Source organism: Lissotriton vulgaris, chromosome 6 (assembly GCF_964263255.1).
Source record: "Lissotriton vulgaris chromosome 6, aLisVul1.2, whole genome shotgun sequence".
Taxonomy (NCBI): domain Eukaryota; kingdom Metazoa; phylum Chordata; class Amphibia; order Caudata; family Salamandridae; genus Lissotriton; species Lissotriton vulgaris.
Window position 1 is genome coordinate 776,510,280 of NC_141694.1, and position 13,767 is coordinate 776,524,046.

Below are 13,767 nucleotides of genomic sequence, written 5' to 3' on the forward strand. Positions count from 1 at the left end.
ACTGTCATGCCGACTGGGCAAGTGCACCCACTTGCCAGTCCCTAAACCTTCCCTTGACTTCATATTAGTCACCCCTATGGTAGGCCCAAGGGCAGGGTGCATTGCAAGTGTAAGGTAGGACAAGCCCTGATGTGTGTGGCATGTCCTAATAGTGAATTGCAGCCATTTTTAATTTTTCACTATTGCAATTCTACCTGTTCTCCATAGGCCAGAATGGGCTGTTAGAATTGTTATACTTTATAATCCTAACAGGCTCAGAGAACATGGTAGAAATTCGATTTTAGTATGCCTGGACTCAGAATAATAAAATACATCTTTTAGTAAAGTTTATTTTCATATCCTGTGTTTGCGAATATCACTTTTAGAAAGTAGGTATTTGCTTGCCTAACTATTTGAACCCGCCTCTGGGAGGTTATGTATTCCTTCGTCTGGTTTCTGTGAGTGACAGTGCTGGAGGATTACCAGAGATAGGCTGGGGCTGCCCAGTGGTGATCAGGGAGATCTGCATCTAGCTGGGAGGAAGAAGTTGCACCTTGGACCTGAATAGGGCTGGGCCTTCCCTCTACAATGCCGGCTCCACCCCCTGTGGTGCGTCTGATGTCTCTGCCCTGCACAGTGAAATTAGAGAAGGAAGACTGTCAACAAAGTGCTCCAGGACTGTACTTGTCTTTCACAATGCCTGCTCCACCTTCTGTGAGGCATCTGATGTGCCTGCCCTGCGCTGTGTAAGGAAAGGAGGAGTTTGGTAAACAGAGTGCTGCAGAACTGGCTCAAACTGGGCACAGGCCCCTCGCCCCACAGAGAACAAAGGGTTTTGGGGTATATATATTGGGACCCTGATCCCATGAAATTAGATCACTTCTGGACTTACAAGACGAAACCTCTGCTGACGAGAAGGAACATGAAGAAACTGAGGAGAGACTATTCCCAAGCTGAAGTGCTGCTTGGGGGATTGGCCTGCAGTGGTTGCCTGACTGCCAAAGAGAGGAAAAAGAACTTTGTGGACTTTACTTTCACTTGTGCAAAAGATCTCCAAAGGCTTGGAAGAGAGCTTGCCCCCTGACCGAAGTCCCAGGCCCAGTGGACTTCACCAGTCCTTGTGAATTGCTGCTGGAAACAAGTGGCTACAGAGGGAGGGAGCTGTGAGCGACTCTCCCGACCAGCCTGGTGTCCTGTAGGCCCTGCACCAAGCAACGTCCGCCTCGAACAACTCAAGCTCAGAGCTCACCAACTCCGTCACTGAGCCGTAGCCTGCACCGCGCCTGGAAGGACACCGCGGTGTGCAACGCCTCACTACGCCAAATTGTACTGGTCTGACCGACGTGGTCACTACTGCTGACTTAGAGTCCTGGGACCGCACCGGAGTTGGGCACCACCCCGCATGCTTTGCGACGCACCGCCCGACTCGCACCGCTGTCTGGAATGATCAACGCCAGCTCCTGAACTCCGGCTCGTTCGCCGCACCACAAGCTGCAAGCACCGCATCGAAGCACCGTCTCGCCCTGCACCGCAAGCCTTGGATCCACCGACTCTGTCAACGGGCCGCTGCCTGCACCACATCGAGAGACAACGCGTCCTGCAATGCTTCCTTTCTGCACCGCGACGATCACCGGAACCGGCTCGCACATCCTTGCCGGCCGTCCCAAATAAAAGGTTTTGTGACTGAGTCTGTCGACACTTGAGTGGGCCCGTACCGACGCGGTCCGCTGGATTTGCTAGACTCTGTTATTTTCAGAAACGCTGTAGCCCGTCCAGGCTACTGACTCGCACATAACCTTGATTTAAGCCTTTTAACTAGAACTCTTGAAATCTAATCGTACTGTGGATTCTTTTTGTCGTTAATTGGTCTTGTGGTAACTCTATATAATATATACTTATTTTTGATATAAAGCCTTGTGTGATGTCCATTTGTAGTGTTGTCACTGTGTTACTGTATGTGGTCACAACTGCTTAACTTACACCACCTCTGAGATAAGCCTTGACTGCTCGCGCCACGCTACCTAGAGGGTGAGCAGGGGTTATTTTAGGAGTGTAATCCCCCTTACTCTGACTAGAGGAGAGGGTCCCTATTTGTAACAAGTACCTACCTGTGCCAACTAGAGATCCCCGATTCTAACAACAGTCATCACATTCAATAGGGAGCTCCTCATAATGAAGGCCTTAGCAATTCTAGAAGGGCAGTGGAAAAGGTGTCATACATGGAAAACATATTGGCCTGGGCGGAGTTTACGGAGTCCTACTCTGCGGAACCCCACGAAGTGCCAAACAAAACTCCTCCATGCCCGGGACGCTCCGCGAGTGGCAAAGTGTGCAAAGTAGAGCTGCTCGCAATAATTTTTAGCGCCTGGAGTGTGTCCCATGCTGTAAAATCAATGCGAACAGCACTACATTTCTGTCACTCAAGTAGATATTCTGCTCAAGTGGCAGATTCATCAATGCAAATGGCAGATATCCCAATGTGAGCGGTCGCGACTTGTCCCAACCGCTCGCATTGAGAAATATTGCCGGGAGGAGGTTTAGTTCCCAATTTTTCTCACTCATGCTTGCCAACTTAAAATTTGAGAGCCATATGAGAGAAAGAACTCCCCATCACTTTGGCTATTTTCAGGACAAACCAATTATTAAATAAAACATTTCTAGAAAACTAAGGGCCAGATGTAGGTAAGTATATTTTACCGATTCATAAATACCGAATTTTACCGATTCGGTATTTATGAATCGGTAAAATATAAGGCGGGAGATGTAGGGAAAATCGGTAATTGAATTACCGATTCTGTAAGAATCGGTATTTACCGATTCGGTAAATACCGAATTTTGCAAGGGTGCAGGGGGTGTCACTTTGACACCCTCTAGCACCCCGATTTAAGGCATGTGTGACATGTGGCACACAGACATGCCCTAAGGGCATGTCCGTCTGTCACATGCCATAGGTGTGCATGCACACATGTGCATGCACACCTGGAATCGGTATTTTACCACCCAATTGGATTGGGTGGTAAAATACCGAATCGGTAAGGCCTGTGGGACTCAAAAGAGTCCCACCTACATCTCAAAATTACAGAATCAGTAAAAATACAGATTCGATATTTTACCGATTCGATAAATTTACCGAATCGGTAAATTTACCGAATCATTAAAATAGGCCACCTACATCTGGAATAGCCATTTACCGGTCGGTAACGGCCGAATCGTCCGTTAACGGTCGGTAAATGTCGACCTACATCTGGCCCTAAATGCTTTTTGTGTGTCTTAAAATGGGTTATATGGTACAAAGAAGTGCTTGTGCTTATCTATGCATACAACTTAGCAGGTATTTTGGCAGATCTCTATTTAAAATTATCCTGTTTGAGTGATGCCCTCTTTGAATATCTGTACAATAAAGTCTTCAGTATGTTAAAACTCAGTTAGATTTACTTTCTGTTTCTATTTCAGCTCCTTGAATTATGGATGAGAGCACAGGTAGGCCATCTTTGGCCAAACTATTGCTACACAGAGGAATCTATTTTTTGGAAGAGGTGAATACGCCAGAACAAATAGATTCTCTAGAGCACTTTCCAGTCAGGGACAGTGATGTATTTCTAGTCACATATCCAAAATCTGGTAAGAACAAATTCCCTCTGTTATTAATTAATGCACGTTTTAACAGTTGTCTCTGAAACTCTAAATTATCTTTTTTTATTGTTAGGGATTTATACACTTATCCTAGACTGCACACGTTATTTGTTAAACAATCTAAAACTCACATTCATTTAATGCAGTCACACAACTATAATGCAATAAAAAATACAATTTGAAAAAACATAAATCATAACCTTTCCTAGGTATTGTCAAGGAAAGTTTACATGTTATTAATGACGGGGAGACAAAAGTTTGCTTAACTTTGTTTGTTATTTCAGACTCAGCAGCCAAACAAAATACCAGGATATATATATATATATATATATATATATATATATATATATATATATATATATATATATATATATATACAGACTACAAATCACACAAGCCCCTAAGAAAAATATATCCAGCAGTATTGTCTCAATCCACATATAATAGACATCAGGGAAGTCACACTTTTTCTTTATTTTTGCAAGAGCAGTTGATAAGTATTCCCATTTCTGCATTCAATATCCTGTTTCTGGTCAGAACTGGCTTTAACCCAAATGTCTAACAAATGCTTTAATAGTATTTTCAAACAATACAAAATTGCTACAAAATACATAAATACTGTAATAAATCAATAACTATCCTGGTAACCAGAGTATGAACATTTAGATAAATAAACTATATACTTATTGATGAATGTCCCTCCTCTTCTAGCAGGGGGACTTCAACATAAGTAGATGTGTGTGATGATCCTAAAAGAATTAAAACTTTCCTTTATGATAGTTAGGAAATGTCAAATGAGTCTTCAGATTATGATAGTTTAAAGCTTGCCGACTACCAGTGATGCCACTCTAACCACTGATTTATAATAAAACCATTTAAAACTTGAGTGCGAAGACCAATTCGATTCCTGTAAAATTTCTACCAAGCAACAGCAGCGGGAGAAGGCCTTGGGTAACATATCATCTCGAATAGAGTGTGCCCCAAATTGAAAAGAGTCACTGCTTGCCTCCACCATAACCCTTCTGAGCCATCTGATCTATCTAGCAATGGTGAAAGAGGATATGAGGCCAAACAGTTTCTAAATGCATACTAGGAGCTATTTGGTGATGTAGATTGCTCTTTCATCGCCTCATATGAACAATGTTTGTGGTTGTCAGGAAAAGATAGGTAGGATATCACCTTGATGGTATTTTTAGCACTTTTAGAAACTGTAAAAGACACTCCTTCAGCAGCAAGAAACTGGTTTACAAGAAATAAAACACAATAGCTTAGCCAATTTTTCCAAAAGTTCCTTCCTAGAAAGTTACTGACTGTGTTGCTAGAATTCCAAAAGCTTTAAGGCAATGTTAATGTCCCACAACTCAGAGTATCTGTGTTCTGGGGGACAAGTTGACATGATACCCTGGAGTAATTTGCAAACCAAAAGGTGCTCCCCCAAAGGGACCCAATAAGAGCAGTGTAACCCGCTGAAATGACAGACCAAATGCATTGATGATGGAATTGTCTATCAGTCACAAGTAATCTCTGGGAAGAAATTCAGGATATGGAAAACAACTGCTCCCACAGGATCGAAGCAGTGTCCCAGACACCAATGTTTCCATTGTCTCCAAGTTAATCTATACTGTTCTACTGTTTGACAGTGGACTGTGATCATGATTTCCACATTAATTATGGAGTTTGCTGAGAAAGATATGAGAGTTCCTAGTGTTTCCTGTAATCCTCATTCCTACAAGCCTTTTATCATAAATTGATAGAATCTGATAAGAGAATCCTTCAGAATGTTCAGATGAAGAGGGAGAAGGATCAAAGTATTCCAAGAAAGGTACAGAAGAACTGGATGCCAAACTTGAAGCCTCAGTCCATGCAGGGGCCAGGAAAAGAGGGATTTGGACGGACAATGCAGAGGGATAATTAAATAAAAAATTGATTTTCCCTCGACATCATCACTCGAAATCCCCCCTTACCCGGCCCCACCGCAGTTACCTGCATGGAACTTGGCTGCAAACTTGAACCCTCCAAAAAGGTGTCACCAGTATGACATCTGATATCTGTCTCTTTACCTGAGCAGACAATTTTGTGACGATTGATATTGGTTGAAAGCCATAATGCTGAGTTAGAGACCAGTCCTGAGTGAAAGCTTCCACGGCTTTCACCAGGGTGTTCGAATGCTAACAATAGAATCTAGTAAACTGTATATCCAACCATGAGGCAAATAGGTCTATGTTGGAAGGTCACCATCTCTTCCTCAACTGTTGGGAAACACGTGTATCCAGCTTCCATGCACTGAATGCTTTGAAAAAGTTGAAGTTTTAATCTGCCACTAGATTTTGCTTGCTGGGCAAATATTCTGCTGCTACTGATATGTTCTTGTTGAGACAGAAGTGTCAAAAGTCCATGTCCAACTCAGCCACAACTATGTTCTTTTTACCTCTGAACCTGTTGATATATATGACTGTCGATACATTGTCAGTTTTCAAAAGTACAGAGCAGGACACCTTGTTCTTTGTCAGTCATTTGACTGTCAAGGTTCCTGCCAGAGGTTCCAAAAAGTTGATTTGCCTGGCCAATACTTCTTCGACCAGTGTTCACCGATGGTATCCTCCCCACAGTGTGCTCCCCATTCTGAATGGTTCACACATGATTTCATTTCAAAATATGAAATAATCTCGTAGATAGCTTTTCTGTTTCACACCTCCATGTGGTTTAACCACCACTCTATCTCCAAATTATCAGAAAGTTTTACTACCTCTATGTGTGGCAGTCCTAAATGAGACATCTTCAGGCATTTTAGAGTCCTGTGGTGTAAGGGACATGGGAAATTTGCTTGGATCGATGATGCCAGAAGTTCCACCAGTCTGGCTTGCAATCTCGGAAAGAGCGTGACCCTCTTCAATGCAACTCCTCAGTAACAACCTCAGTTCCTTCTTAATGGATTTCATTTTCTTCTGCTGAAGCTTCAAAATCTGTTGAGCTGAATCCACCGCAAAGCTGAGAAATGAGATGTTCTGAGATAGCATTGTCTTTGGTTTTTCTCCGTTGATGATAAATCCCTAACTCTTCTGGAGTGAAGTTGTCACAGTAGCTCTTTTATGAGTTGAGTCAAAGTCTGATTCATAAGAAGGATATCATACAAATATGCTATTAGACAAACCTCACTATCTCTTAACCATCCAATGGCTGTTCTCCAAGCCTTTGTGAAGCACCAGGCTGAACAGGAGTGTGGTGAACTCATGCATCAAATTAAAACCACTTCTACTGCAGAAATCTCCTGTGTGGGGGGAAATAGGTATAGAAAAATATGAATCCTTTATGTCAAACCTCATCAAGTCATAGGATAACAACATATCTCTGAGAAGATGGATTCTTGCCATCTTGAAGTGGTGGTTGATCACCCACCAACTGAATTCAATGAGAAGACAGGGCAGTGACCCTTGTCTTTCTTTGCTACCAGGGGTTGTATTAAGTTTGCTTTTTATTTTCATGGTTAGCGCTGTGCGCATATTTCAAAAGGTGTGCCCAGCACTAAACAGGAAAATGAGAGCATTATGGTACAAACTCGTGCTGCCCTGGGGGCAGTTCATTCTTGTGAAAAACATAGCAGCTGTTTTCAAGCCGCTCTGTGTTTTCACATTGAAGTTGGCAACCTGCCTGCACTTTTAAAGGGAATTAGAGATCCCCTTGCAGGTGGGTACATGGAATGACTGCAGCCAACTGCAAGGGGATATCTGAAGGGCCCAAGGGACTTCATTTCCACCCTCCAGAGGGCTGCTTTCTGGGGTCGCACTGACATTACACCACCTATTAGGTGGCTCACTGTTGTGCACCTCCTGACAGCTTCTTTGCCTCTGTGCTCAAGTCTGTAATACTGAAATCAACCAAAAGGAGATCACCCGTATACCCAGTTAAGACCTGGGCGGTAAAAGTGAGTAAAAATAAACAATGTCTCAACAGGTAATGTTTAGAAGACGTTCAATAAATCATGCACATCAAGTTGCAAAGAAAGAAAGGAGAGACTCAAGGGTAGGTAAGAGATGCAAGGAGCAAACTGTATTAAAGACAAATTGTAAGCAAGAGAACAGTATAAGCACAATTTACAATACATGTGGGTGTAACCTGAAAAAGCTTGTGCATATGAGTGCTCATGGAACAAACGGTGAGCTGTGCAAGTGACAAGTGACTCAGTGAGGAACGGCTCAGAGTGAATACAATTAACAATATATACAAGAAACTTCATGATTGATTTTTAGCAGGAATTGTTTTACAAGGGATAGAACATTTCTAGAATAGTAGATTTGCACCAATGATTGCGCTGGGAGGTCAACGGCGTTTCGAATTTTAGCGGGTTATGGTCATCTTCAGGACCAGGTTACTGTTGTGCTGAGCTCGACTTTAATCCTGGGAAACCAAAGAAAGATTCCTGGGAAGGAGGAGGGACCAGGGTGGATAGTCAAGGAGTACCACCATTTGGTGTACTGCAGCGAGCTGAGCTACCAGTCTTCTGGAGGAACATGCACTGTTGTGGATTTAAGAATGTTATGATCCAGTATGGGGATAACAATTGCCTTGGGGTTGGGCTGACCTACCGTCAAGCAGAGGGCATCCAGCAGCTGAAACATGATTATTCTCAGGTGTGACTTGGGTGCTTTTGGGCCAGCTGAATCCTCTTCAGGTTGGGCCTGAAGATGTCCTTAACTTGTTAAAGGTTGAAGCACCATTGTCCTTCTAGTGCAATCCTTGGCGCAAATCTACTGTTCACAAAATTGTCTATGCCTTGTAAAACTGTTCTTGCTAAATCAATCGTGAACCAAGAATTATTTTGCATATATTGTTAATTGTATTCACTCTGCGCCATTCCTCGCTGTGCCACTTGCCTCTTGCGCCAATCACTGTTTGTCCACAAGCACTCATGTGCAACGGTTTTTAGGGTTACAACCACATTTATTGTAAACAGTGCTGATACTGTTCTCTTGCTCACAATTTGTCTTTATTACAGATTTCTCCCTGCATCTCTTACCTACCCTTGAGTCTCTCTTTTCTTTCTCTACAACTTGATGTACGTTTTATTGAACAGTCTTCTTACCATAACCTGTTAAGATTTTTTTATTGTTATACAAGTTTGTAATACGATGCAGGTGCAGAGGCAAAGGGATTCCCTCATTTGCATGGGGCCTTGCCACCATGCAAATTAGTAAACACCCTCTGAAGATAGCGCTGGCGTTTTGTGTGCCAGCGCTTTCAGTATTGCAGAAGAAGACACACAAGCATCTGTGGACGCTTCTGTAATAACAGAGTGCCCCGGGGGTGCACAAAGCGGGTGCAAACACCTATTGCGCCCCACGGGGCACTTATATAATAATGCCCTTGAAAGAGATTGCTTAAAAAACCTCTATTTAAAGGGAGGATAGAACGATTACTCCCTTGAAAAGGAGGGACTGGACCTCTTGCATATGAACAAACTTCCTGAATAAGACAAAGACAGGGCAGTGAGCTTCCTCATCAGATTTGGAGAATCCTAAAACTCTATATGGAACACTTGAACAGTTTACAGAATCCAAGCATCTAAGACCCTTATGATCTCCTACCACTTTAGGAGAAACAATGTTAATCTGCCTCCCATCTTTGGTTGGGAAGAAAGGGTAAATTTTACCTGTTATGCCTCTGGGAGCTTTGATGATATAGCTGAAACCTCCCCGGTGTCCGCTGCCCTGAAAGTGAAAGAATCCACCAAATGTCTTCTGGTCCTTCTACTTAAGGTTTCTTAAGCAGGGTTGGTCTTGTTGGGAGGCTGGAAAATATACATTGTCAAATGAGTGACTCCTCCCTCTAACAGACTCTCCAAAATTATTGTAACCAAAGATCTTCTTAATAGATTGTTGGGTGCTAACCAGTGAGAAGAAGATTTTTACACTTTTACAGAGTTCCTTATTAGGAGGATCTCCAAAGAGGCCCCCATTCAGGATAGCCAAGTTACCAAACGTAGGGACAATATTAAATAGGAGAGATCAACATCTTTCTATAAAAAAGATAACACATTTTGTTTCTGAGGAAACAAATTGCCTGTGTGCCTACGCTGACAGGGTCTCCCAGGAAATTAAATTGGCAGTTTCTTTGGCCTCCTCAGCCATATTCAGGATTTCTGGAAGAAGGCACATGATATCAAACAATTTGCCCTGCCATGATCTCCAAGATCTTGCAATTACTTTCTTGGGTCCCTTAAGAAATGTAATGATGAATATTGACATTTTTCTGTTGATCTCTGGTGTCACTGGCACCTTAACCTCTATAGAAGGTCTGGGACACTCCAGTTTGAGGTGACCCTCTTTGTTAAAAAATGTTCCCAATCTTTTACCTAAATATTGGGCAGCCTTGTCAGCCGGAGTCTAGCGGGCATAACAGGGATGGTAAATATCTTCCTGGTTCAGCATGTTGGATGGGGTTTTGTTCCCCAGGTGCTCCTGTCATCCAGTCTGAGCCATTTAGTACCAGTCTCCAAGTTCCAGGGTCTGCTTAGATCTGATTTGTCTTCTGAATGTTCTCCATGGTCCAGAACATCCACATCTTCAGCGTCTCCTATGTCCCTAGAAGGAGAGAAGGAATCTCTATCTGCAGGACATATGCAGACTGATCCTCCTGCCAGGGAAGGCCTTGAGTCATCAATTTGCATTTTCAGAATGCCTGCTTACGGTGCTCAAAAGCAACTGAAGGAGACTAAAAAAAGGGTTTTTTGGAAGATCTTGCTGGAAGTACATTTAATGGTTCAAGTGGCCTTATAGGCCTTGGGTCCTCCTCTACTAGGGGTAGAACACTATGTACCAAGGTAAACAAAATAGTTTACCTTCCCAGAGGCTCCAGGGTGGAAGACACCCCCTTTTTAGACAAAGGATTGATTGCCACCCTCAAACTACCATCTATGGGCAGAAAATATTGCCCCCATGAGACATCTTCCAAGTAACTGGAGTCTTATGAGCTTCTCATCATGATCTGGTTGCATTTTACGTTAACTTGGCAACAGGAGCTGGGGAGATGGCAACCAATTGAACTAAGGCCCACTAGAGCCCCTTCCTTTTAAGGTTAATGAAAAAAGACACATAGCCTGCAGTTAAAACAGAAATCACCCTGAGATAAACAGGGCTAAGAGAGATGCAACACAGTCCGAAAATTCCAAAATTAGAACATTCACTTCTTGTAATTAGGAAATTACTAGCCAAAATGAGCCTGTGCATTTGCATTACCTGCCTGAAGCCTACATTTTCTCTTGGATACAATAGTATAGGTAGGAGTCACCAGGTATACTGAGACACGAGATGGCATTGAAGGTTGCCCTTTCTGGGGCCAAGATTGGTGAACCACACACTAAGTGCAAGTTGAGCTCTGTGCACTGATGAAAAGTCATGACATGCAGGAGTCTATGTGCAGAGTGTGCAAACTCAGTAATAGGTCAAAGACCCATCTCTGCTGCAACCTGAGGTGGTGGTTTATGTTGGCGAGGGGGACAGAAGAATCAGCAACAAGATTATCACTGAAATAAAATAAAAGTAAACATAAAAACTCACATTATACTCCACAAGAATAACATCAGGGAAATAACACTTAACTGGAAGCTGAACAGCCAAGAAAGAGACAGTGCTATTTCCTTAATGTCCATTATATGTGGAATTTGAGACTGGTATTACATATTTTTTCCTCAGGCCCTCATGGGATATAAAGATGCTAAATATCCCATTAAGTTTGTTACTGAGTCTGAAGTAAATATGAAGGTTAAGCTAATGCACAACCATCTGAAATTTGTGAAATGTTAAAGGTCTGCGTCTTCTAATACTGAATGCACTTGTGAATAGCATATTTGTGAAGCTTTCTCAAAATGTGTGCGTTTTACATCATTGATATACTTGTGACGTTTCGAGTGCCATCATTTCATTTTTACCAAATGAGTTTTGTCCAGGTGATTAAAGAAAGTACAGTCATGTAGACTGGAGAAGGTAATTCTTGGTAAGCCAAATGTCAAGACACAGTGTTAAAACAACTTAAAGGGTCATGCAGTACATATACAAGGTGTATGGAAAGGCCTCTTTTTGCATGATCATTGCAATTGTTTTTGAACTGATACTATTGCTTTTTAGACTCTGGTCACGAGGCTCCAAGGGCATGTGTGCTGACCTCTAAAAGCTCTATGAATTGGCATGAGACATGTTTTTAAAGGCTATTTCAGTGGGTGGTACAGGGGGTGCTCCTGCTCACCAGTAGCATTTAATTTACAGGCCCTGGATACATGTAGTGCCATGAATAGCTTGAAATCCTGATTGACACATTTATCTTACCAATAATTCCCTCATATACCATATCCCATGTGCCCAGAACTATAAGTTAAAAGCACTAATGGATTTTGATATAGAAAAATGGTCCAAGACCTCTATATTTTATAGTGACTCAATTAATCAGTAGCTTTTTTGAATCAACAAAGTTAGGAGCACGTCACTCAAGATCAGCTCTATTCAAATAAATGTTTCTCATTTTACATAACAACAAATTGTAGATTAAAGGCAACAGCAACATAAAATATCTAGCCTTGAGAATTATTTAATAAGCCAAGGTCCACATGTTAATCATTTCATACATTAATTTGAGTTATATAGCAAAAGTTACCCCAATGGAGCGTGCAGATAGAAAAAGTAGTAGAAAAAAGTGTGTGCAATTTGAGAAGGAAAGGAATTCACAGAAAAATATTGTGACAAAATATATTCATTAATGATTGACTAAACAGCAGACGACAAATCAATTGACCGTACTGTTCAACCTGGCCAAGGTGAAACACCATTTCTTTACAAGTATTAATAAATGTTCATGACTCCTCAGTGTCAAAAATGTCCGCATATCAATATACAGAAACACAAAAATGGGGTCCAGGTTTTTAAATAGATACGTCGACGTTTTGACTCGTCTTTACGGCCTGACGGTTATTTAATCCTTAGCCATGCGAGTCTTCTTCAGGACGAAAAAAGGGTAACTTGGGATCATGGATGACCCCTTCCACAACGATGGGGGTGGTGCTTATTCCCACATTCCCAGGGATTATTCTTTAATCCAATTCGTCACTCCGTGGGGAATTGATAGTAGATGTAGAAAAGCGATTGTTGATTCAAAAAAGCTACTGATTAATTGAGTCACTATAAAATATAGAGGTCTTGGACCACTTTTCTATATCGCAAGAAACCCAGGTCCAGTACCTTTTGGGTCACCCCATTATTTTAATGGATTACTAATGGATTGCAGCACTTATTGGTCACCAATAAAGTGACCATGTAAAACATGACTCTAGGCCCATCATAGCAGCCTAGTTGGGCAGTTTTGAAACTGACATTTCAACCTGCCAAAATCACCCTTTTTCCAAGCCTTCGCCTTTATTTTGAATAGGATTAGTCAGCCCTAAAAAAGCCTTACAAGCCCTAAGGCAGCATGAATAGTATCTAAAAGTAGAACATATATATTTAATGTTTTTACAAACCCTCAGATTAAAAATGGCTCCACACTGGTCTTCTTCACTGTAGCATTGATGGCTGCGGCACTGAAAACACTGGGTCACTTTATTACACCTATTAACTCATAGTTAAATAAAATCCAATATAATGCTAAAGTAAGCTTTTGTCTAACTAGTTCTGAAATAGTGACTGTAGAAAGTCACTATTTTTCTGCCTAGAATTTTCAGCGCTAATCCGCAACAAGCCTGACAATGTCCGCAAGGAGGTGTGAATAGCTCCATGGAAAGGGAACAAAATGGCCATCTGTGGAAGGATATGTGTCATCATCCTGACAGGATGGGCTGGGAGACACCAACAGCCCAAGCATCAAAGGATGCATCTTTACTCACAAGTACTGGTTTGCTGGGGAAGTTTCTAATTTTCCCAGACACATCTCAGGGGTGTGGCTAGAGCTCTGCCCCTGGTAACAGAGGTTCTGCCTTGTCGGGTTTTGGCAGAAGAGGCCATTCTGGGATTGGTTAGGGCCCAACCTGCGGGAAGTGATGTCAAAGTGAATAAGGTGGCCCCTGGGAAAGCTTTCCTGATTGATCAGGGAATTTTCCCTCCAACCACAATGTAATGTCAGCCATACATGTGGCATCCCAGGATACCTTCTTCAGTTTACATCTGGACCTGTAGA

At 42.2% G+C, this 13,767-nt stretch overlaps 2 protein-coding genes across 8 annotated transcripts in view; both read left to right on the top strand.

Moving 5' to 3' along the window:
• Positions 1 to 13,767, top strand: part of LOC147707974 (amine sulfotransferase-like) — a 306,358-nt gene that overhangs the window by 38,636 nt on the left and 253,955 nt on the right. For all 7 annotated transcript variants that reach the window (XM_086926792.1, XM_086926791.1, XM_086926793.1 and 4 more), the window contains one exon: positions 3,433 to 3,600. In XM_086926792.1, coding sequence (XP_086782918.1) covers positions 3,444 to 3,600 — 157 coding nt within the window. In that variant the 5' untranslated portion in view covers positions 3,433 to 3,443. The remainder of the gene's footprint in view (positions 1 to 3,432; positions 3,601 to 13,767) is intronic.
• The window catches only part of LOC147707975 (amine sulfotransferase-like), an 830,947-nt gene that overhangs the window by 38,588 nt on the left and 778,592 nt on the right, over positions 1 to 13,767 (top strand). The window lies entirely within an intron of this gene.